The sequence below is a fragment of the Camelus dromedarius genome, chromosome 9, assembly GCF_036321535.1.
Source record: "Camelus dromedarius isolate mCamDro1 chromosome 9, mCamDro1.pat, whole genome shotgun sequence".
Classification (NCBI taxonomy): Eukaryota; Metazoa; Chordata; class Mammalia; order Artiodactyla; family Camelidae; genus Camelus; species Camelus dromedarius.
The window spans coordinates 73,574,153-73,599,826 of record NC_087444.1 but is presented as its reverse complement, the minus strand read 5'-3'; the positions used below and the strand labels follow the sequence as shown (position 1 = coordinate 73,599,826).

Sequence of the window (25,674 nt, the reverse complement as noted above, 5' to 3'; positions counted from 1 at the left end):
CCCCATTTAAAACCAGAGCAGTTCTGTTTTGATCTCTATTACGTATTTCTGCTTGGATGTAAGATTTCTCTTGGACCAAGGAATCTGTGTCTTAAAAAGATTTTGGAAATTGTCACTGTGGGTGCTGGGGAGCCATGGAAGGGACTTGAGCAGAATAAGCCCAGGGGGCGATTAGGAGATTAGAAAAGACTGCTCTGGGAATCCCAGCAGAGAAAACCTTATATGCAAAGTCACTGGGGCAGGGAACAGTGAGGCATAGCCAGGGAATCTGAAGTAATAGGGCTGATGGAATGCAGGTGAGGGAGAAGATTGTACTGGAGAGGCTGGGGTGCCTGGACCTGGAGGGCCTCGGGACTGGGAGCAGGGGAGGGGCAGCTCTGGGAAGGACTGGAGGTGGGGAGGCCTGGGCGAGGACCTAGGGGTGAAGATGAGGCCTGAGCTGGGGCCATGGGAATGGAGAGAGTCAGGGGACAGGGGAGTGAGTTGGGGAGTGGCAGGGTGTAGGAGGGAGAGGAATGAAGGGACAAGGACAATGTTGGGGGGAGGGGGCCTGACGTGGTGACTGGTGGGGCATCCCTGAGATGGCAGCGTGAGAGAAGGAGCAATTCCGTGGAAGCCAATTCTGCACAACCCTGGACATTGTGTCAGAGGGCCCTGGGGTTCAGTGCCCTCATGAGAGGCATTTTTCTGGATCCAGGGGATTCCAGAAGCTCACGGAAAAGGAGGTTTGAGGTCCTGAGGGCACCTCCCAGGGGGCTGCAGAATTCAGGTCCAGAAGTATCTTATAGGTGAGGGTTATTTACCCCATTTCTCAGATGGGGAAACTGAGGCTGGGAGAGAACAAATGACTGGATCAAGGTCACGCACTGAGGCCAACTGGCTGTGTGAGGGCAGAGAAGAGAGAGGCTCCCAGGGCCTGGTGGGAGGTGAAGTCTTCCTAGAGACAGGCACCCAGGAGGGAAACCAGCTTATCTCAGGAGGGAGAAACTGCAGCACCCAGAGGATGCAGAGAAAAGAATGCCAAGGAGAGAATGCTGGGGACTTTCTCAAGCAGAGCTGGGACCAGCCTGGTGGCCACTCTCACCCTGAGAGGCACAGAGATACCATCAGTCTTGTCTATGTCACACAGCAATGAGAATTCAACTGCTCTGATCTCTGGAGTCTGGGGCACGAGGATGAGGGAGGGGAGGGGAGAGTCTGAAACAGTACAGCCAGGGGTGGCTGGAGGGGCCCAGGAGGCCAGGATAGACTCGCCTGACAGTGAAAGATATCAGGGGTTGGACATCATCAAAACAGCTCGCTGTGTGATCTTAGGCAGGCTGCCTGCCCTCTCTGAGCCTCTGCTTCTCCTCTGAGAAAAGGAGCCGTGGGGAGTGGGGTATCCCTGAGGCTGCTGAGGAAAGGAGAAACCACAGACCTGGGAGTCAGATAGATGGAGTTCAGATTTGCTTCCAAGCAGCATCATGATGGCCCTATCACTTTCCTGCTGAGCCTCCGTTTCCCCATCTGAAAAGTGGGTGCTATAAAAGTCTGTGACTCATTCCTAGGAACAAAGGAGCCACACTTCAGAGGTGAGGAGTGATCTGTCCTCACCACTCCTACAAGGACTGAGGAGTCTCAGGTCCCTCCTCTGGGCCCCCAAGTCCCCCCGTGGGGCATGGCTGTGGTTCTGGGGCTCTGCTCCCTCCAGAATGCCGCCCATCTCTGCTGTTCCATCCTCCCGCAAACAAAGTGGCACATTCAGAGCCCCCAGGAGGGAAAGCACCCCAGCTTGCGGGATTTGGGGGGTGTCTGGGGAGGAAAGGGGGTACAACAGGCACCCTTGTTTCCGCAGCTAACACACATCCGGTGCCCTGCTCTCATCCAGTCTGATATCAGAGAGACTGAATGGTTTCTGGGCCCCTTGGACAGACAGAGAAACTGAGGCTCTCAGAGGGACAGGGACACCGCAGGCATCCCACTGGTGACTCAGCCCAGCCTAGGTCACTGACTCCCTTCTCAGGAGGGACCTGCACCCCGGGGTGGACAAGCCCACCCAGCCCAGCCAGGTCTGAGGCTCCGGGAGGCTGGGGGCCACCTTGGCAGAGGCCCCTGGCTCTTGCCCCAGGCCACCTCCTCCAGGGTGGCTGTCATCGCACACTCAGGTCTGGACCTCACCTGATTTCCGAGATGTTTTTCTCATAGGGGTCCCACGCGGCCTGGTTCCCGGGCTCGGCAGGCCCGTCCATGGCAGGAGGGTGAGGGTGGGGAGAGGAGGACGTGCTGGGAGCAGGCGGCACAGGGACCGGGTATGTGCAGCCCTGGCGTCTGCCACCGGGGGAGCCCGCCCGGTGTCTACCTCCACGCCCAAGGGGAGGGGCGGCATCCAGCCGGTTCTCCCGGCTGCTACCCACGCCTCCGAACGGGGGAGAGGCCAGGAGAGAGCCACCCTTCTGTGAGGGTGGGGAGGACAGGTGACAGGCACCTCCTGGGCATCTTGCCCCTGGCTGGTGGCTCTGGGCAGGTCTGTGCCCACCGGGAGCCTCAGTTTGCTCGTCTGACCACAGAGCTAACCTCATCCCAGAGTTCATTCATTCACTCATTCATTCATGCCTTTATTCATTCAAAAAATATTTATTGAGCGCCTCCTGTCTGTCAGGTGCTGTTTTAAGGGTTAGGACACCACTGGGAACCAGACGGACAGAAACTGCCCTGGAGGGCTGACACCGTAAGGGGCACACTGAGAAAGAGATCGAGAGACCAAGAGAGATGCAGCTAGGATTACAGGGGCACAGGCGGGAGAGGGACACTGAGGGACTGACAGAGGGTCAGGGACAGCAAGAGACACCAAGAGACCGAGGGAGAGACAGAGACACACAGAGAGACAGAGATGGTGAGAGAGCAAGGGGAAAAGAGAAACACGGAGGGTCAGAGATAGTGAGAGACACAGAGACGCAGAGATGCAACAGCCAGACCTGGCTGGGTATGGGAGTCTGAAGCTCACAGCGCCTGGTCTGAATCCCACCTCCAGCACCTCCAGCTGCGCAGCCTGCAACCAGTCCCGTCAGCCCCCGTGCCTCGGTTTCCCCACCTGTGAATGGTACCCACGTCATCGGGCTGTTGTGAGGACCAGATGGGACGTTTATCAGGCGCTCAGCGGAGTCTCTAACACACAGTAGGCTCCGCAAAGCCCACATCTCCTTCTGCTCTGTCCCTCCAAACCCAGCTCCTCCCTACCCCCTGGTCTCCTGACCCCTCAGAGACTTAGCGTCTGACCACCAGAATCTCCTCGCCAGAAATGACTTATTTTCATAGAACAAAAAAATGTGTGTACTTTGTTTAAAAAAAAAAAACACAAACTGAGCTGAGAAGTCCAGAAAGAACATAAGAATCCTTGTGACCTTCCTTCTACTCACGGAGCTAAATACCATTAACATTTTGGTGGTGTCTTTCTAGAAACTTTTCCTCATCGCTCTAGTATGTGCCAGAGAAATTTTAGTTGGATGAATAAATACACAAATATCACCACTTACAAATCTATTTACTGACCAGTACAGTTTGCCATGTGTTGTTGTGTAGGGGAGGGGGAGGGGGCACGTCAGAGTCATGTAATAGATGCAGGAGAGGGCTCAAAGAGAGGGAGTGACTTGCCCAAGTTCACAAAGCATTGTCCACCCTCACTTTGAGGGCAGGCAGAAGACAAGCATCCTGGGGTGTCATGCCCCCCGTCAGTTTATCTGCCTGAAGACCTATCTCTAGGAGGCTGTGGTGTGGAGAGCCTCCCCCTTCCTCAGTATGAGCCTTGATGTTCTCATCTGGGAAAAGGGCTCCTTCACAGGGAGGAGGAAAGTCAAGAGAGCCAGCTTTCCCTGTCTGGGGCTGAGTGCACGTCCCACGTTGGGGTGATGGGGGGCTGAGCGAGACATGCCGCCTGGCCTTTGGGCCTGGACTGCCTGGCTTTTGTTCTGCCTTCAATGACCCTTTGTTCCTAGCCCTGAGGAGGTGACAACCTTGCTCTGTCCCTCCCATGGGAACCTCCCTTGAACCCCTTCCCCAGGGCCCTCACAGCGCTGCCAGAACCAGAGGGGAGGGGCACCTAAGACAGCTGGGAGCCTCAAGTTTCCAAGGAGAGGGAGAGTCTAGGGGGAACGGAATGCCCAGATCCTTGAGGGAGACTGGGAGGGAAACTTGCGGGGGACAGCCCTGGGGACAAAAAAGAGCCAAGAAGACCCAGTGAGAGTTTCAAGGAAGATATTTAAAGGAGAAGGCAGGCCTGGAGGCTGTGCCTAGTGAGCAAGGGACCAGCCAAACAAGGAGACACAGAGAATGCTCCCACCTCAGGGCCTTTGCACCTGCTGTTCTTCTGTCTGACATGCTTTTCCCCAGACACCTGGGAGCTTCACTGCCTCCGTTTGTCCAAGTCTGCTCTGTCTCACCTCCTCTGAGCTTGCCCATCAACCTCTCCCTCCCCCTTTCCTGTTCCGCTTTTTCCCCGTAGTGCTCATCACCATCTGATATCCTAAATGTTTTACTCCTTGGTCTTTCTGCCTGTCTCCTCATCAGTTAACCCCATTAAGACGAGACTTGTTATCTGTCTCCTGTTGTATCCTAAGGGAAGTGCCTGTAAGAGCTCCTGGAATCAATCAGTGCTGCTGATGGAATGAGTGAATTGTCACAGGGTGATGGGGAATGAGGGATGGGTAGCAGTGGTGCATGGAGGAGTTGGTTGAATCCCTTCAGAACATGGGGATGAAGATGGGGAGATGCAAAGCCTGATTGTAGAGGGTGAGAGGCCCAGACTCCTAAGGAGGTGGCAAGAGGACCCAGAAGACACAAGTAGCATCTTATCCAATGACAAGGGGAAGGGACAGTAATGGGGACCACTGACCCCAGAGAAATGGATCTGGGGGGCCTAGGCATCTGGGGATAAGGAAGAGACTTGGAAACAGGTAGGAAGGAGAAGGTGGGAAACCCAGTGCCAGCTGTTGGGGTGGGAGGCACTGAAAGGAAAAGAGATTGTATAACCATCCATCCTTCTGTCCACCTATCCATCCATCCATCCATCCATCTGTCCGTCCGTCCATCCATCCATCCGTCCATCCATCCACCCATCCCTCCCTCCATTCCTCATCATCCTTCCAGCCATCCAACCCTCTGACTAACATCAGGACCTGGCATTGTGTCCACAAACAAGATAGGTAAATAGACACAGCTTAGGGCTATGCTATCCAGCACAGGAGCTGCCGGCCACATGTGGCTGTTAAGCACTAGAAATGTGAAATTTAAATTCAAAAACAGAAACAGAAACTTTAAAAACAGAAACAACGTAATTCCTCTTAAATGCAGCATTAATGCTTTGGGAAGACTACACTTCGCTCACCCTTGGAAACTGAGCACTGGAATTGAGATAAAGCATGTAAAATATCTCGTGGGTAATTTTTTATATTGATGACAGATTGAAGGATGATATTTTGGCTTTATGGGATGAAATGAAATATGTTCCTAAAATTAATCTCACGTTTTTTTCTCTCTTTTTTAAAAAATGTGGTTACTGAAAAGTTTAGAATGACACACGTGGCTAGCATACTAGTGGAATTGACTCTGCTGGCCTGGAATAACCTTCAGTCTGCTTGGCATCCTGCCTGTAGATACGGGCCTCTTGGGAAGGTCAGGGATGGCTTCCCAGGGGCAAGGATGCCCCAGTGGGGGAAATTCACCAGGTGAGTGGCCAGAATGGAGAGAGCATCCAGATGGAGGGTCTGGTGGCAGCAAAGGTCTAGAGGCTGGAGAGACAGCTGGGAGATATTTCCACCAGTCCAAAGAGGGGGCATCTGGGGATAGGGGGCATCCAGGGTCTTCGAGTGGGAGCTCACACTCATCCCCAGAGGCTCCAGGTAAGGATGGGTTGGGCCGGTTGAGACATGCCCTCTGCCCCTGTAAGCGTGCCCTCCCTGGGACCCCCATGTCAATTTCCTGCCCCCATCTTCAGATTCCCACCTGGTTCCCAGGAAGCCCCACGAGGTGCCATTTTGGTCTTGGAGCTCAGACATGGGCAAAGGGAGGTCACTGGGTCACGGGGTCACATTTCCACAGAATCGGGGCCATTGCCACCTCCAGAGTCTGACCTTTCCAATAAAAGCTAGTAATTGCTGGGAATTCTGGGAAAGCTGAGGACAGGCCAGCTCTGTCTGCTTCTAGGCTGGGTTCCCCAGAGGGCAGAGGCTGGAGGTAGTGCTCTCAAATCCTGGGATCAGGGTGGGGGTGGAGTACAGCGGCTGGAGGCCCTGACTCCTGGGTCCTGGAGGAGGAAGGGAAGGGGGCTGAGATTCCTGTGACTCAGACAGAGAGGAAACTGGGCTGCTTAGACACCTGGGTAGGTCATGGGTGGTGGGGATGCATATTTCCCCAAGGCTATCCAGGGCCCCTAGGAAAAGGGAAGAAAGTTGTCATGCTGGGTGAGGTGGGAGGAGGGCAGCTGACACCTCAGAGTGGGCACAGCTCCCTCCCCTCAGCCCTCCCTCTAATCAGTGGGTCCATCTCGGGGTGTGCATCGTTGCAGAAACCTCCGGCTCTGCTCCCCACCCCAATTACTCCATCCGGTTGGAGGAGCCTGCCCCAGGGCCGATACTGCAGGCCCAGCACCGCCCCAGACACTCACAGAGGGGCGCCGCACCCCCCTCCCCCACCGCCCCCGGCTCCTGCAGGGGTGGGGGCGGAGCCACATCTGGCCTCTTCTGGGGCAGTGGGTGCCTGGGGATCCTGGCTCTGGGGTCCTGGAGGGGGACAGAGACTGGGGAGGGGGGAGGAGGCCTGAGAACCTCTGTTCTTACTAGCTGCGTGCTCACAAAAGGAGGAGAGGGATGAGCCGGGGGCGTAGGTGCATAGAGAGCAGGACTCCAAAGAGATCAAGCCTGGTGGTGACAATGTGTGAGGGGATCCAAGGCTTGGGAACCCGGACTCCTGGGTCTGAGGGAGGAGGAGGTTGGAGATGGGGAGGTTAGGTTCCTGGTCCTTGGGACTGGGACAGACAGCATCAAATGAACTTCCTGGGTGGGGGTGTTGGGTATGGGAGTCTGAGGTCCACAGGAGTGGACCCAAGAAGAAAGGGGCTGCCTCCCCCCAAACCTCAGCTCCTGGTCGGTGCTCCCAGTGACATCCTCACCTGTCCCCAGGGCCCTCCTCTGCCAAGATGTCAGGACCAGCCAAACCAGCTGTGCCAGTTGGGCATCCCCTTGACCCCCTCTCCCTACTCCCTCCCTTCCCCACAGCAGCTCCAAGGAGGTCTGGGCCCAGCCCCAGGGCGTGGGCGGGCGGATTAGGTGAGCAGGCGGGTGGAAGGCAGGCTCAAGTCCTGGAGAACAGGATGCCCCAGTCCCAGCTCCATCTTTCTGCCTCCTGCCTGTCCCACCCATCTGGCTTCTCCCAGCTCCTTCCACCGTCCTGTCTTGGGCAACAGGCACTGCCCCTACTCCCTTCTGGGGTTGGCACTTCCTCCTTGGCCCTCAGTTCCCCCCAAACCTGCTCTGCCAGACATCCATCCTGCCCTTCCTGCTCCTTCTGTTTCATTCATTCACTCAGCACCTCCTACAGAGTGCCTATTCTGTGCTAGGCACTGTTCTAGGCACTGTTCCAGGCACTGGGGAATCTAATGATGAACAAAAAATGAGAATGTGGCGGGCTGAATAGTGAGCCAGCCACCTAGTCCTGGAGTGAATATGTGGCCTCAGACAGCAGAAGGGACTTTGCAGGTGTGATTGAGTTTAGGACCTTGAGATGACCTTGGGTTATGTGGGTGGGCCCGATGTAATCACAAGGGTCTTTAAAAGTGACAGAGGGAGGCAGGAGGGTCAGAGTTAGAGAGAGACTGAAGATCCCACACTGCTGGATTTGGAACTGGAGGAAGGGGCCATGAGCCAAGCAATGCAGGCAGCCTGTAGAATTTGGAAAAGGCAAAGAAACAAATTCTCCTCTGAAGTCTCCAGAAGAAACAGCCCTACAGACACCTTAATTTTAGCCTAGTAAAACCCATTTTGGGCTTCTGATTTCCAGAACTAGAAGACAATTAATTTGTGTGGTTTTAAACCACTGGATCTGTGGCAATTTGCTATAGCCACTGCAGAAACTAATATGGTGGTAAAGGAGAAAGATAGCAAATAGCTAAAAATTATATAAATGGCAAGAAGTGACAAGAACCAGAAAGAAAACTTTGATCGGGAAAAGGGGCTCTTTTAGGTGGTGGTCAGGGTGGGCCTCTCAGAGGAGGTGACATTTTGCAGAGGCCTGGAGGAAGTGAGGAGGCAAGCCACCTAGATATCTGGGGGAAGAGTGTTGCAGACAGCAAGAACAGCCAGTGCAAAGGCCCTGTGGTAGAAGCATGTGGTAGGAGGCGAGTGTGGTTGGAGCAGAAGGTTTGAGGAGGGAGCTGAGTGTCCATACAGTGCCTCTGGGTCAATTAGAAAAAGACATCTCCCTGTGGTGTATATATACAATGGAATGTCACCCAGCCATGACAGAGAATGAATGCAGCAACATGGATGGACATAGAGATTATCATACTAAGTAAAGAAAACCAGACAGAGAAAGACAAACATCGTTATGATATCACTTATATGTGGAATCTAAAAAAAAAAAAAAAAAAGATACAAATGAACTTATTTACAAAACAGAAACAAACTCACAGACATAAAAAAAACAAACTATGGTTACTAAAGAAGACACTAGGAGGTGGGGAGGAAGGATAAATTAGGTGTTTGGGATTAACATATGCACACTGCTATATGTAAAATAGATAAACAATAAGGCCCTACTGTATAGCACAGGGAACTATATTCAATATCTTGGGTTTTTGTTGTTGTTGTTGTTGTTGTTTTTTGGTGGGGGGAGGTATTTAGGTTTATTCATTGACTTATTCTTAGAGGAGGTACTGGGGACTGAACCCAGGACCTCATGCACGCTAAGCATGTGCTCTACCACTTGAGTTATACCCTCCCCCCTATATGCAATATCTTGTAATAACCTATAATAGAAAAGAATGTGAAAAAGAATATATATGCATGTATGTATAACTGAATCACTCTGCTGTACACCTGAAACTAACACAACATTGTAAATCAACTATACTTCAATTAAAAAAATTTTTTTAAGAAAAAAGAAAGATATCTCCTCTCTTTCTCAAGTGAATTTTTTAAAATATTAGTATGGGATTGAATGGCCTTAATAATGGTATGTGGTTGCCCTGCAGGGAGAGCTTTCCAATAAACATGGAAATACAGTGCGATGTAGGGAACTATATTCAATATCTTGTAATAACCTTTAACGAAAAAGAATATGAAAACAAATATCTGTGTATATGTACATGACTGGGACATTGTGCTGTACACCAGAAATTGACACATTGTAATTAAAAAATTAAAAAAAAGAAATATAGTGTGATGGAGGAAACTTAGGCAGAATAGGGGACTAGGAGACGGGTTGGGTGTTGAGTTGAATTGCAGTTTTAACGAAGGTGATGACATCTGAGCAAGTACTTGAACAAGGTCGAGGAGGAAAGGACAGAGGGGACAGCAAGGGCAAAGCTTTGGAGGTGGGACCCTGCCTCTCACAGGCAGAACAGAAAGATGGGAGGAGCTGGGCCCCTGTGATGTGGGAAGCTCTCTTCCAGCTCCGGGAAACTGACACGCCTTGCCAGTGCACAGGGACACCCTTGTAATACCAAGATACAGAGTCATAGTTTTGCTGTGTTTGTCAGACACTTACGTAGCACTTACTCAGTGCCTCACATGGTGCCAAGAGCCCTACACATCTCCTCATTTAGTCCTCACGATGACCTTACCCAGCTGGCACTATTATTATCCTCATTTGGCAGACGAGGAAACCGAGACACCGAAGGCTAACATCACTTTTCCAGCTTGGATTCAAACCCAGTAGCCCATGCTAAAAAAAAGCATTTTACAAATTTCCTGCCCCTCAATCAATGCTTAATCAACAGTAACTCAAAGGGTCACCAGTTCTCATCCTGATTGCTCATCAAAATCCCCTGGACAGCTTTTAAAAGTCACTCCCCGTGCCGAGACAGGTTGGAAGTGCCAGAGTCCAAGTGTAACCGTCTGTCTCTCCTGTTGGTTGGCGGTCTCTGGAGGAGAGATTGTGTCCACCCTTCTCACCACCAGGGACAAGGAATAGTGGGTCGAGGTCAAGGATGTTGTTCAAGATCCTACAGTGCCCGGGATGGTCTCACAACAAAGAATCATCCAGCTCCAAAAGTCAGCAGGGCCCAGGCAAGAAGCCTCGTTCTAGACATACCTTCCAGTTTTGGAGAGACACAGAGCAGCAGAGAGAGGGTCTAAGCTAAAGGAATCTACAAGGGAAGAGATGAATCCAGGAGGTGGGGCGTTCTATACAGGACAATATGCCAGGCTCTTCAGTGCCTCAGATAGGGGAACAGCAAAAGGAAAGGGCCACAGAAGTTAGACCTTTCTTGAAACTCATCAAATTAAGATTTGTGCACTTCGCATTGTATAAATTTCACCCCTGTTCTAAAAATACAACTGTGAATACTGAACTTTGAAATGCATCAAAAAATTTTCATATACTGTGATATTGTGGTTTATAATAAGAATTATATACTTTCTTCCTGTTTCTGGCACCTCGCTCCTAAACCCTTGGAATTTCCTAAGTGATAAAGTTGTCTTGATAATTATAACAAACCCCTTTCCACGACACCAGAGTTTATGTTAATGGAGTGACTTTTGGAAAGCCTCTAAGGATGGGGACTGGTTTCCAGGGGAACCAATCATGTGATTGAAAGGTTGGAACTTTGATCCAACCCTTGACCTGGGAGGAGGAGAGAGGGGCTGGAAGTTGAGTCAGTCACCAGTGGCCCGTGATTTCATCAATCATGCCTATGTAAAGAGGCCTTCATGAAAACCCAAAGGGTTGGGGTTTGGAGGGCTTCTGGGCTGGTGAACACATGGAGATTTATGGAGTTTGGTGCACTCGCAGGGAGTCTGGATGCCCTATGCTCTTTCCCCATATCTTGCCTTATGCATCTCTTCCGTGTGGCTGTTCATGAGTTATATTCTTTTATAATAAATCAGTGATCTAGTAAGTAAAATGTTTCTCTGAGGTCTGTGAGCTGCTTTAGCAAATTAGTCAAGCCCAGGGAAGAATTATTCAAACCTCTGATCTGCCAGTCAGAATCACAAGTGACAACCTGGACTTTCTATTGATGCCTGAAGCGGGCATGAGGGGAACAGTCCTGTAGGACTGAATTCTAAACCTGTGGGATCTGACACTATCCCTAGGTAGACAGTGTCAGCATCGAGTTGAATTGCAGTACACCCAGTTAGTGTCTGAGAATTTCTGCATGTGGAGGGAAAGAAAATCCACACGCTGGAATTGGAATTGGAGTCAGAATATTCCATACCCACTAGAATGGCTAAAATGTGAAAGATCAAAGAACAGGCAAGTATGAGCACCTGGAGCTCTCCTACACTGCTGGAGGAGGTACAAAATGTCCCAGACACTTTGGAAAACAGTTTGCCAGTGATGGCGTTCGGGGCAGGCTGCCCCAGGGCGTGCCACTTGGGCATGTAGATTATTTCACGCTGAAGACAGTCAATGCCCAATGGGCCCAACAGGGGCTTTTCATCTCTCCCTTAACTGCCTAAAAGAATTCAGATCGGGGGCCTGGTCCAGGAAGAGAACTATCCCCAGAAAGAGCTACAAAGAGTATGGTCTACGTGTGGTAAACTGTGGGGGAGCTCGCCAGGGTCTGTTTGTTCAAACTCCTCTCTGTACCCCGTTGTCTTTGCATGGCCTGGCGACCATTTGTCTACCAAACGCTTGCTCCTTCCATTTTCCTGTGACTTGTCTTCCTTCCCTTTTGAAGCCCCAGATGCCCACCCGCTTCTCCTTAGGTCCGGATGGCACAAAGACAATTTCCTGATTGTCTTTGAGCCTCTCTTGTCTACATGAGGCTCCTGTACACACAAAATCAAATTCGTTTTTCTCCTGTTGATCTGTCTTATGTTGATTTAATTGTTGGACCAGAGGAAAGAACCTTGAACAGTGGAGGAAAATTTTTCCCTCCCCTACAACACAGGCATAACTCCTATAAGCCTGCTGTTCAAGACTGGGGAGGTCGCAGCTCTCACCAGACTAGCATCTCTTCAGGCAAACTTAGCTATGGGTTAATGTGCACATGAGATAAAGGCTGTTGCTAGGGAACATCTTGGAAACCAAAGCCGCTAAATTGGTGGGTATTGGTCGAGGACTTAAAATTTACTGGAACATGCACTGGCTAACTCAAAGACTCCCGTGTTGCAAAAAGTTGGTCACAGAACGGATCAGATTGACACTACACCACCCATCAACCTCAAGAAAATTTCCACGCAATCAGGTACTCTGTAAAACATCACATAATCCCCATTGCAGTGGCTCATCCCTCTTAGGTATTAATTTGGTCCTGAGAGACACAAGGTTTAGCTAAAGCTGTTCCTGTGTATATTAGAAAAAATTAGATGAGGTTTTCCTTTCATCTTGTTTTATGTCTTGAGAGCTTGGCTTTGTGACCAGTGAGAATATTCTGTCTGGTCTCCACCACCCAGAAGGTGCATTTCCTGGCACGCATCTTGGTGGCCTGTCAAATAGACTAGGGTTCTGAGACACGAAGTCACAAGCAGCCCTCTCTTTGTTTGATTATTTCAGCTCTCAGGGGAGTTTATCATAAGGAATCTAAGCCCATAAGGGGCTTTTGTCATCTCAACCTTTTTCTGTTAGTGCTAGAGAAGTCCCATTCCAGTGTCCTGCCCAGCGTCACAGATTGGTGGGTCTGTGGCTGGAGGTGTTTCACGTTCTCATGGGAAACTGGAGACGCTGTTCTCACTACACCATTCTTGCCACCTGTAACAACAAAGGGCTTTACTTTCTTAGCCTGTCTTTGGGAGTGAATTTCCTGGATCTTGTGAGGGCTGCATGTTTTGCACTCTCTTGTGGGGACACCTCTTGTGTTCTTGGTTAAACCATAAAAAACCAACAAACAAAAACAAAAACAAAACCTTAGGGGTTTGAGTCACTATTCAGATGAATAGATCCTACTCTTTGATGATGGATCTTTTGAATGGGAAAAACTTCCGTATCTGAAAAAAAATTTTTTTCAGAGAGCTCTCATCCTAAATAATTGTCTTGTTGGTACCCAGGGAAAAACAAACTTAAAAAGTGGATACAAAGAAATACAGTTGACCCTTCAACCAACCAAGCATGGATCATGTATTATTGCAGTCTTGCAGTATTTACTATTGAAAAAACTCACGTATAAGTGGACCCACCCAGTTCAAACCTATGTTGTTTAAGGGTCAATTGCATAATAGCTGGTCTTAGGGACTCCCTTAATAAAGTGAAAGAACAGAGATTAGACTTAGAACAAAATTAAAGTCCACATCCTACATAAATTCCTTTTCTTATAATCTTATCCCAACTCAGGAAATTCCCTTAACTCCAAAAATCCCTCCACCTTTCCTGGAAAATCCCTTAAAGGCCCAACTGCCTGTTTTAGCCTCCTTTTCCCTACAGGATTTGCAGAGAGCACTTCAGCCTAATCTCCAGGCCTGGGATGCACAGGTTACCCTTGTAAATGCTGCAAGTCAGCAGGAGCACCAGGGAGGGGTGATACAGCTCATGTTCTGGGCTCTATAATCAGGCTCTGCCTTCCTGTACAATGTCCTTTGCAGATACAGCTTAGATCCCCACTCAGAGAATTTATGTCCCCTGGACAGCAGCAGATCGTTTAAATTATCAAATCCTTTTACCTCCACTTTCAGAAGATCCTACCAAATTTAAAGATATATTTAATAGATTAATGGGCATTCACAACCCCACTCTTAGCGATCTTGTTTGGCAGCTAAGGGGTGTCCTTCCCACCCATGGTTATATGACATTCTGGTTTATCAGATAAACCAGACCACCCCCTGGGGGAAAAACCCACACAGAGGACACAGATGGCCAGAGAGTCTCCTAGGACTTCTTGTAAATAATGGGGAAATGTCTAGGCAGGAGGTTCGTATTCAGAGGCCAACAGAGACATTCATACAGGCTTCCCCCTCTAAGGTGAGTGAAGTGGTCTAAGATTAAATTTTGCACTGAGAACGAAGGCCTTTGTTGAATACTTTATATAGGCTTTTAAAAGCCATACTACACTAAACCCTGAAATTCCAGACCTTTTAAGTTCTGCCTTAGTAGAAATTTTAAAATCTTTAAAAATCTTTATATTTCTGCCTTAGTGGGAAATTTCCTCCTGATATAAAAAGGCAAATTCAAAATAATGGAATTAGATGAGCTAATCAGCCTCTAAGCATTACCAGGGAAAAGGCTACCCAATTCTTCGAAAGATTCATTGTAAAAAGCTAGGGGAAAATGAATGATGCAAGAGGTACCTAAAGCAAAAGAATGGAAGAGTAAATAACTCCTGCTGGTCTCTTCTGCACTCCTTTGTGTTCTCAGTCAGTTGTAAAAGAGAGTTCTGTTTAATTGGCTTAAAGACAATTAAACACTTATATAAATTAAATCCTCAGAAATATAATAGAAACTAACCCAAATCGATTTCAGGTTCACATGACCTAGGGAAATATTTGGTTATTAAAGCTAGTTTAAGTTTGCTGGCTCAAATTAAAACAGGCATGTCTTTAGAGTTATCAGTGTTAAATAGAATGCCTTTATTCTACCTAGGTTTGCTAAAGTTAGGTAAGTTCATGTTGTCTCTTACAAAATTTTTCAGCAAGAAAAACAGCTTGAGATGATGGCTGGCTTTGTCTAATGTCTGTGTTTTCATACATTTGCCAATCTGTAGAATGCTGGTATAACAGTTCACAATTATTTACTTCTTAGTGTCTATTAAAAATTAAAGGTTCTTTTTTAAATGGAGGTATTGGGGATTGAATCCAGGGTCTTGTGCATGCTAAGCATTCACTCTACCACTGAGCTATATCCACCCTCTCCAAATTAAGGTTTTTAAAGGTAAAAATTCTGATATATGTCGTTGAAGCTACTAGACATAGTAAGGGAAACATCTTTATACATTAGGAAAGTAGGATATGTGTTTTGGTAAAAGAAAGTGAGAGGAATGGAAATGCAGTTTGTTAAGGGAAAAGAAAGTAGTTTTGTCCTGAAGAGAGGCTGGTTATTTCAGAATGGGAAAGAGAAAGAACACAGGACCAAAAATCTGAATGTAAAAAAGAAATTGTAGAAGCTTTGTGAAAAAAGACACTTTAGAAAGAAATTTTATGTGTGGTCTAGCTGGTTAAGATTGAAATGAATTTAAGTTTTTAAAAATGAATAAATTTTAATATCAAAAGTACACTGATTAAAAAATTAGAATTTGATTCTCTCTCTGTTAAAAGGACAAAGTTCTATTAGATTATCGGTCTGCTCTTAATTCCAAAGATTTAAACAAAGTGTTTTTTCTTTATCTTTTTAGTAATCTGCCTAGAAAACAAAGATTTTATGTTTTATTAAAATAATTTCCTATGCTTTACGTTATCATTAGGAATTTGGTTACTTAAATAAACTGGGTCTTTTCAATATTGAACTGAGTTTTGCTCAGAATTATGTAATCTATATTTACCCTAAAAATCTTTTTGTCACTTTGGGTAAATGACTAATTAGCACTTTTTCATAATTATTTGTGATCCTATTTAGTAAAGTGTCCAAACCTTTGTGATATTTTTGACAAACTTTCAAAAATTCAAATTCTAAGTGAAGTCTTTTTTACCTTGAACAAAACCAAGATTTTCTAGAAGGATCCTGGAATATCTCAAAAGATTTGTTCTCTCTCCTTATAAAAGAGAGATAAAACTAATTTGGCTTATCTGGTATATTAAATTATATGGAAATCATTGTCAAATAGGGAATGATAAACCTCCTAAGGTTATATTGTACAGGTGAATGTTGGTAACATGGGTGTTCTAGAAGTTGTATAAAGTCCCTAAAATTCTGATACGTCATTATAATGTTATCAGTCATAATTCTAATTATTATCTTAAAATGTTGTATATCACAGAAATAATGAAATTTCCTGTCAATTGCACTGTAATGAACTCTAATCAGATATTTAACCATGTCATTTTAAAGTCTTTTCTTATTTATGGACAGTTATTGTTTTATTCTGATGCTTTTGCAAAAGTGTTCCTGCAAAAGTGTTTCATCAGAAAGATTCATGGAAAGGACTCTGACAAGTACTCTAGAATACAGGTTTCTGATAATTTTAAAATCATCAAACTGAATGGGGTAAGAATTTCCAGAATTAATGGAAAAACCGGATTCAAAACAAATATGAATTACATGGGACTGAATGAACTGAGGAGGATGGTTATAATTTTTATGACTTTTTTGTTTAAAACATTGCTGATTTTTAAATTGTTTTGTTTTTCTCAGATTAAGGAAATCTTTTTCTCTTTTCTCCAAAGATACCTATGACTTAGAACAATTTAGTGCAATATACCTTTGTGAACAAAGATGAAACATTTCTCCTTTTCTCCCTACCTGATCCCTCCAGAATTCAGAAACTCACAGTGAGTATGCCTATTTCACGGCAATATAGTTACTTGCGTAAGTTCACTAAGGATCTGTTCTCCTTGTAACAGGACACAATTGGAAACAGTGATTATATTACCAAGGCTTTGATGGGAACGTCCTACTTGAGTACATGCAAAGAATCACATATGACCAGACCGCTTTAAGGAACTAAGACTGACTTAATGGAACCAATAAAGCCCCTTGGAAAAACAGCCTGATACCTTACTTACACGGTTCCCAGCAGCCTTACCAGGTGAGAAAGGAAGGTCACTTCCTGGCAGGGACAGGAACCTCAGAACAGTCTAAGGACCCTAAAAAGAGAGGAATTAGCCCAAATCTATAAGTGCAGCAAGCAAAGTCTGATGGTAAGTCCTTGACTTGACTTCCTAGCCTTGAGAGGCTTTTAAAAATCCAGTTTGAGCTTTCTCATTAAAAAATCCAACAAACAGATTAAAAGATTATATACGATTAATCACTATGTTTGCTACCCTTATGCAAATAATCAAGCCATGTTTTTTGAAACTAGACTTAACTTGCAAACAAATTCACCTCACTGTGGTTATCTGTGATGGAAATGTGGTGACTGTAGAGAGAAAAGTTGTGTTTCAGTAGACACCATAATACATACATGTGGATATTAGATTCTAGTTCTGTGAATTGACTTTGAGATTTTGTTTTCTACCTGTAAACAACCTGTACCTGGACTAGATCTTGAACTTGTCCAGTTTCCTCCAATATTTGGCTATTGTCCACACTAACACTTCCTATTTTCCCCCCTCACCCTTCTGCCTTGGAAAAATTGAAAACTAAAACTGCCCTTTTCCTCAAAGCCATGGAAACTAAAGTTGGACAATTTGATACAAAATCCACAACAGCTCATGCATGGACAATCTGCACGCCTGTTGCTGCAGGGTCACTCAGAAAAAGCACCAGAGACATTCAAACTACAAACCAAGAAAACCCGTCAGATTGCCATGGCCTGCCTCCACTCCATCCGAAGATTCTCTGAGCCCAACATCTAGAAATCTTCCAACTGGCTGCCTTCAGACCTCAGAAACCGGGACTGTCATCTGCTCCAGTCATTAATGCATTGTTTTCCCTTTGTTTCCATAGAAATGCCTTATTAAATACCTAATTTCTCATGCAATATAGGCCTAACTTGGGGAGACCGGCTGCATCACCACCTCCTAAAAATGAGACACAACTGTTCAACTGCAATGACCTATTTTCAAGACTATGAGATTAATTCAATGAAATCATGAAACAATCAGCCAGCTCTGCTTTTCATGTGTGAAACTTCCAGGGAATTTTCGGAGCAGGGGGCTGATGGCGTTCGGGGCAGGCTGCCCCAGGGCGTGCCACTTGGGCATGTAGATTATTTCACGCTGAAGACAGTCAATGCCCAATGGGCCCAACAGGGGCTTTTCATCTCTCCCTTAACTGCCTAAAAGAATTCAGATCGGGGGCCTGGTCCAGGAAGAGAACTATCCCCAGAAAGAGCTACAAAGAGTATGGTCTACGTGTGGTAAACTGTGGGGGAGCTCGCCAGGGTCTGTTTGTTCAAACTCCTCTCTGTACCCCGTTGTCTTTGCATGGCCTGGCGACCATTTGTCTACCAAACGCTTGCTCCTTCCATTTTCCTGTGACTTGTCTTCCTTCCCTTTTGAAGCCCCAGATGCCCACCCGCTTCTCCTTAGGTCCGGATGGCACATAGACCTCAACTGCCTGACTGTCTTTGAGCCTCTCATGTCTGCATGAGGCTCCTGTACACACAAAATCAAATTTGTTTTTCTCCTGTTGATCTGTCTTATGTTGATTTAATTATTGGACTAGCCAAAAGAACCTCGAACGGTAGAGGACATTTTTTGCCCCCCCTCTACTCTTATGAATTGAAACCGACATTTATCATATGACCCAGCAATTACAGTCCTGGGTATTTACCCAAGAGAAAAGAAAGCACACATGTATACGAAGACCCGGACACAAATGGTCACAGAAGCTTTATTTATTGTAACTAAATATGGGAAGCAACCCAAATGTTCATCAATAGGCAAATGGATCAGCATATTGTGGCACAGCCAGACCACGGAATACTGCTTGACAATAAATGGAATGAATTTCTGAAGCACACAAAAATGTGGCCAAACCTCAGAATATTCTGCTGAGCAAAAAAAGCCAGACACACACACAAAAAATAGAACATTCCGTATGATTCCACTTATATAAAAGTCTAGGAAATGCAGACTAATCTACACTGACAGAAAACAGGTCAATGGGTGTCTGGGGATGGGGGTGGGGTGGGGTAGGAAGGAAGAATTACAAGGGGGCACAGGAAACTTTTGGGGTGCCGATGTGTTCACTATCTTGCTTGTGGTGGTGGCTTCGCAGAGGTACACACATGTCAAAACTCACCAGATTGTGCACTTTCAAGTACGTACAGTTTATTGTATGTTAATTATGTCTCAATAGAGCTGTAAGTTAAAAAAAACCCAAAACTCAAACTGTAGACTTGAAAAGTTGAACCATGTACTTTATTAAGAGGATGAGTTGAATTGTGCAGAATTGTATGATTATTAGGTAAATTATTCCTCAATAAATCTGACTTGAAAAAAATAAGATTGCGACTGGTCGATAAATAAATCCTGGAGATCTGATGCACAGTAGAGTGAGCACAAACAATACTGAGTTAGAAATTGCAAAGCTGCTAAGAGGCTGGATCTTAATTTTTCCCACCACAAAAAAGAAACAATAATAAAAGTGACATGATGGAGGTGTTAGTGACAATTACACTACAACATATAAATCTATCAAATCATCACCTGGTACACCTTAACTTACACAATATTATGTGTCAACGACATGCCAATGTAAAAAGTCGATGGACAGATAGGTCACAAAGCAAACTGAATGAAAATTCTCCAATGAATCAAAGGGTGGGGTGGGACAGTCTCTGTACAATCCTTTTGATTTTTCTGTATGTTTGAAACATTTTATATCAACGTGAGTAAAAAGGGGATAAAAGACTACTCACAGTACTTCTGATACCAAATATGCGTAGGTTCCCTCCCTCTCCCAACCAGGTCTCCAACTCTCCAGACACCAGCTGGCTGTCCAACAATTCAGTTCAATTCTGACACTAATTACCCAGGGTAAGGGCAGACCCCGCAGGTTAAAAGCTCAGTCCCACAATGCTGGCGCGACATCAGACGCCAATCACAAGTCCCAAGCTGTCACCTGTATTTCTGACAACCGGCTGTAAATCAGGGGGTTCCCGAGACCCCCCTCCTCAGGTTTGATAATATACCATGGTGGCTCCCAGAACTCAGGGAAACACTTCACTTATGTTTATCAGTTTGTTACAAAGGATGCAGATGAATAGCAAGATGAAGGAGGTCTGGAGGTCTGGAGGGCAGGAGCTTCTGTCCCAGGAAGTTGGGGTGAGCCATCCTCCCTGCATGTGAATACATCCACCAACACAAAAGCCGTCTGAACCTCTTTGATTTAAGATTTCATGGAGGTTCCATTACATAAGCATGATTGGTTCCATCACTGGCCATTCCTGATTAACTTAATTTGCATCTCCTCTTCCAGGAGGTGGGGGTGCAGGGTGGGTAGGCTGAACCTTCCAGCCCTCTAATCACATGGTTGGTTCCTTTGGCAACCAGCCTCTATTCTGAAGATCGCTAGGGGAGCAAGAGCATCACCTGATTAGCATAAACTCAGGTGTGGTTGAAAGGGGCTTGTTATGGATAATGAAACTCGCTGCTACTCACCTGGCTTCTTGATCTCCTTAATCAATAGAAATTGATAACAGGCCAGAGGAGCAATCCAAGCCAGGCTTTACTGAGACTCGCGCTGCAGCAGGAGGGAGAGAAAACAAGTTTCAGTTTCCCCGGCTCGCTCCCTGAGGGAGTGTGAGCTGCCCCCTTAAATGGGGTGAGAGTAGGCAATCTCAGGTCTCCCAGACTCTGCTCTGAGCCTCTTGCTGGGTAGAGAGGGGGCAGGGCACCTGGGACCTGGATCCTCCATCTCAGACCTGAGGTGGGACCAGGTCACCCTCAACACACTGGGAGCTCACCTGAGGGGGATGCAGGTAACTTATCAGTCCAGGGGGATCCTCAACTGGTTCCCAGAAAATGGGCTGCAAGTCGCATTCTTCGAAATCACGCCTGGTTTTTGTTTTCATGAAAATAACAGGCTCAGAACGGAAAACCTGGCGATTACAAAAAAGGAGGAAGAGGAGGGGGCAGTCTTCATGTAGGGCCCCCGGAACCCTTAAACGTGCGCCCTCTTCCTCCTCAACTTTCACTTCTTGGAATCTCCCTAGAGACATACTTGAACCTGAACCCCCGGCAGGATGCGCAAGGATGTTCACCGCGCTGTGTGTCACAGCAAAAGCCCTGGAAACGACCCACGTGCCACCAATAAGGGAATCGTCAAATAAACTGGGAGTCCGCGCTTCTATGAGATGCGAGGCAGCCGATTAAACTCCCAAGGCGGTGCTTCTGACAGAGTAAATTTTCTGAAGCCTATGAAGTGATGAAGGCAGATTGCAGAACGATTCATACGATATACAAGGTTTAGGTGGAAAAAAAACTTACAGAAGTCTGTATTTATAAAGGTTTAAATATGTGGGAAATACATGGGGGGGGGGAAACCCTATGAAGTGACACATCTGACAGACAAAGTTGGTCCCCAGGGAGAGGCGTCCAGTGGCTGAGGGGCTTTTCCTATAAAGTTGAAGCAGCAAGATTAATCCACCAAGAAACAACCAGGAGTAGCGGTCTAACATGTTTATTTCCAGGTTTTGTCTTTGTAAAATTGTGTTGTTAGCATCCTGTTTTTGCTTCCTAATTTCATATATGTATATTTTTCATCTGTATAATTTTACATATACATTTTATATATTTATAGTAATGAATATTTTATGTTTATATATAAAATTTACATTTATATTATATATATGTTCATTTCCTTCTCTGCGTATGTAAAATCCTCTCTATGCCTCTATGTTATGTATGTGTCTGTATACATATATATAAAATCTTCTCTGTGTATGTATGTGTGTGTGTGTATATATATATATATATTTCCCTCTGTATGTAACACGAGATTTTATGTATATATATATTCACAGAGGGAATGATATTGCATATGTCATTTTTTTACGCAGCCCTTTTTGGCGGGTAATTAGGTTTATTTATTTATTTATTTATTTTTAATTTAACGGAGGTACTGGGTATTGAACCCAGGACCTCATGCTTTCCAAGCGTGCGTTCTACCACTGAGCGACACCCTCCCCCTGCATATGTCATTTTATATCTTGCTGTTTTACAGATGATTTTAAACACAAACATTTGCCATGGTGCTTCAGGCTTTTCATAAACATAACTCTTAATGGCTGCCCGAGTTTCTATGGGTGGATTATGATTTACTTCCCCAATTCCCTATGGTTAGATGTTGAGTTCTTTGCCAAGTTTTCTGTGGGATAATTGTGTTTGTGCCCAGCGCCATTTCTGCATTTTGGATGAGTTCCACCATCTCCGGAACTAAATTCCTGACCAGTCAGAGGAAGCAAACACTCTCCTCTGAAAATGATTTGCTTTCTTTGTGGGCACTGAAAAAAATCGCATCCATGTTTGTGTAGAGAGTTTGGAAACTATAGATAACCAAAAGATGAAAAGAAAAACCGTGGGCATAACTTAGGAGTTCAAGATTTGCAGATACTAACTACAGTATATAAAATAGATAGAGAGTTTCTACTGTATAGCACAGAGAACTTCATTCAATATCTTGTAGTAACCTATAATGAAAAAGAATATGAAAAGGAATATATGTATATGTATGACTGAATCACTATGCTGTACACCAGAAACCGACACAACATTGTAAACTGACTATACTCCGATTAAAAAATAAATTAATAAAATATAAAAAAAGAGAGAAACCATGGTGATTCTGCCCCCGGTTATTTGTTATGGATTCTTCCAATAATTTAAAATTATGAATAGTTTTCTTCCATTTCTTGTTGAGAGTACATCACACAGCACTTCCGCCTTCTGCTTATTTTTACTTAATATGTCATAAAAACATGTTCCCCGTTCATTTAAAATGATTGCCTAATATTCCATAATGTTGCTATTCCGTAATTTACAGAGCCTTTCCTCTAAAGCTTATCGCTGTAAATGTATAAAACTTAGTATTACAAATATTTGTTGTAGCCAGTTGTTTTTTACTGATACAAATAATGCAACAGAGAATATCTTTGTGCATAAACTTTTGTGCAGATCTTTTGGGATTTCCTTACAATAGAGTCCCGGAAATGGAATTACTGGGTAAGAGTGCCAAGTCAGTTTCTAGAAAGGTTAAAATAATTTCCACCTGTTCACAAAAAGCACAGAAGGGCAGAGTTTGTCTCACCGCACCCTCGTTATTACCAAATGTTATCGTTTTATCAGAGCTTTACTACTGGTCAGTGACAAGTTGAATTTCACTTTCATTTCTTTTTATTTATTTATTTATTTATTTATTTATTTATTTATTTATTTATTTATTTATATTTTTGAGGGGGAGGTAATTTGGTTTTTATTTATTTGAAGGGGGCTATTGAGGAATTGAACCCAGGACTTCGTGCATGCTAAGCACACGCTCTACCACTGAGCTACACCCTCCCCCCGTCACTTTTTCTACACTCATTCGTTGCATCAGTGTTTATTGAGCACCTGCTGCTTGGCCGGCACAGTTTTAGGCACTGCAGATGCAGCAATGAACAAAACAGACTTGTTCTAGTGCATGAAGGGGCGCAAGATAGACAGTAATCAAGTAAATCAATAAGTGGATGGATCATATCAGAGAGCAATATGTACTTTTTTAAAAATTGATGTATAGCCGACTTACAATGTGGTGTTAATTTCTGGTGTACAGCAGAGTGATTCAGTTATACACATATATATTCCTTTTCATATTCTTTTTCATTATAGGCTGTTACAAGATATTGAATATAGTTCCCTGTGCTCCACAGCAGGACCCTGCTGTCGTACTATTAAGAGAGTTAGTAATGAGGATAAATGGTTTTTGTTTACCACAACTATGGCAAAAGCAAAAACAACAGTGGTATCATGTATTCAACATCTGCTCTGTGACAACTATTCTACTAAATGCTTTACTCTTTATCTCAGGCAATTTTGCCCCGTAGGTATCTCATTTCATAGCTGTACAAATGAAGGGTCACAGAGGTCAAGTAACTTGCCCAAAGCCACACAGCCTTGGTGGCACAGCTGGGATTCAAAGGCAGACAGCCCATGCTCTTAACCACCAGGCAATTTTGTTTCTAAAAAACCTGAGACACTAATTAGTTATCTTATTTGATAATTTGCTTTCCTGGCAACGAACTTTTTAAGTTTTTATTGAACTACAAATTACCTATATAAGAGAATGCATTTCAGAAGTAGACAGCTTGGTGAATTAATTCCAAGTGGACAAACCAGTTAGCTAGCACCAGATTTTTAAAAAACAAAACAAAACAAAACAAAACAAAACCAAACTCGAGCCCTTGTGTCCCTGGGCCCTACCCTGCGAAGTAATTATGCCTGTGACTTCTCATATCTGCTAATCATATTAACTGCCAGTTCTGAATTCCCTGAAAGGCATACCTAATGAGATGCCTTTGTCAAACCAACACCCTCTTCTTTTCCCTTTATATTAAAGGTACAGTAAAACCCACAACTTTTCATTCTCTGCATTCAGAGTGCAGACTCTGCCTCATTTCAATTAATAACAGACGTGAAAGACACAAACACAAAGCCAGAAGGTGACACGGGTGTAGGCCCCCGACTGTGGGAACAAAGGAACGAGCCTTGGGCCGGAATGGTAAACAAGTTATAAAAAGCTGCAGACTCAGAGGTGAGAAGGCTGGCTAGCCAAGGATGGGTGAGATCCCCAGAGGGGGGCAACCTAAGACAGGCACAGCCGCCTGAGTCCAAGAAGAATGTTGTGAAGCAGCCGTTTCTCATACGTTCCGCCCTGATAAGCTGTAAGGCTCGCTGGTGCCAACACGAACATGATTTACCAAAACATAAAGGAACTTCTGACCTTGAGCCAGACGCTGCCTGTTAACCGTTTCCCTTGTCATTCTTCTTTGCTATATAAGACTGTGTAACTTACTAAAGCTTCAGAGTAGCCATCAGCTCTCTCCGCCTACGGTGTGTATGTGTACATGGTATCGCGACACCAACAACGGGGACAACTGGATGGATGTTGAAAGGGCATCGACGTCCCGGGGAACAGAGCAGTATGGTCCCCTGGGCGTTGTGAGGGGTGTCGCTGGCCAGTGGGGACCATTTCAGCTACAGCTTTGAAAGCTGAGTTGAGTGTCACAGACAAACAGGGCCCTATGATAATTAGTCATTTGCCACTGTGAATTATGGACCCCAGATTACAGCAGGCAGCCTCCAAGATGGCCCCCCAGAATCCCTACACAATTACATTTAAGTGACTGAGTGACCGGAGGCAACCATAGTGCACAGAGGAGTGCTAGGGCGTTAATAAGCCCACCTAAGGGTCTTCTGACACACCAGGGATGGAGAGGCAAAGTTTTGTCTGTAAGAGGCCAGATAAATATTTTAGGATTTGCAGCTATGTGGTCTGCGTCACCACCACCCAACCCTACTGCTATAGAGCAAGAAGAGCCATAGACAAGAAAGGAATGAGCATGGCTGTGTTTCAATAAAATTTTACTGATAAAAACAGGCAGTGGGCCGAATGTGGCCAGAGGGCTGCAATTTGCCAACCCCTATTCTAGCGGAAGGTTCCTTCGTTTGACTTACTCTTTATCACTGAGTGAGAGTTCCCATCTGTAAAGTTAGATGTTGACTTGTTTTAAATTAATACATTGAAATGATTGTTTTTCAAGTAGAAAGTCCATCCCCAACGTTTTTGCCCTTTGAGTCATGAACTGTTTTTGTCTCTAACTCCGTTATCTCCCTCTGGAATTCTCTCTTTCACTATCTCTCCATCAGTTTCTCATGTCCGCTCTTAAGCAAGTCTGTCTTTCTGGTTCTCTCGTTTTTTTATACATACAAATGGCCAACAAGTACACGAAAAGATGTTCAGCATCACTAATTGATA

At 45.3% G+C, this 25,674-nt stretch overlaps 1 protein-coding gene and 2 long non-coding RNA genes across 4 annotated transcripts in view; 1 reads left to right on the top strand and 2 right to left on the bottom strand.

Annotated features, from left to right (window-relative positions):
- SULT2B1 (sulfotransferase family 2B member 1) overlaps window positions 1–2,329 on the bottom strand; it is a 34,519-nt gene extending 32,190 nt beyond the window's left edge. The window contains exon 1 of the mRNA XM_031459012.2: window positions 2,158–2,329. Within this exon, the coding sequence (XP_031314872.1) occupies window positions 2,158–2,228 (71 nt within the window). The 5' untranslated portion in view covers window positions 2,229–2,329. The remainder of the gene's footprint in view (window positions 1–2,157) is intronic.
- The window catches only part of LOC105098941 (uncharacterized), a 29,529-nt gene extending 10,365 nt beyond the window's left edge, over window positions 1–19,164 (top strand). The window contains exons 3-4 of one of the 2 annotated variants that reach the window (XR_010382389.1): window positions 16,617–16,801; window positions 17,379–19,164. This is a non-coding gene — a long non-coding RNA (uncharacterized LOC105098941). Of the gene's footprint in view, window positions 1–16,616 lie in introns of both variants that reach the window. The other variant, XR_010382388.1, reaches the window with a different exon arrangement.
- Window positions 19,165–19,623: 459 nt separating this feature from the next.
- LOC116154933 (uncharacterized) lies at window positions 19,624–20,755 on the bottom strand. Its single transcript, XR_010382542.1, has 3 exons — window positions 20,627–20,755; window positions 20,322–20,403; window positions 19,624–19,999 (listed from the first exon to the last, which is right to left on the bottom strand). It is a non-coding gene; the product is annotated as an uncharacterized LOC116154933 (long non-coding RNA).
- Window positions 20,756–25,674: the final 4,919 nt, after the last annotated feature.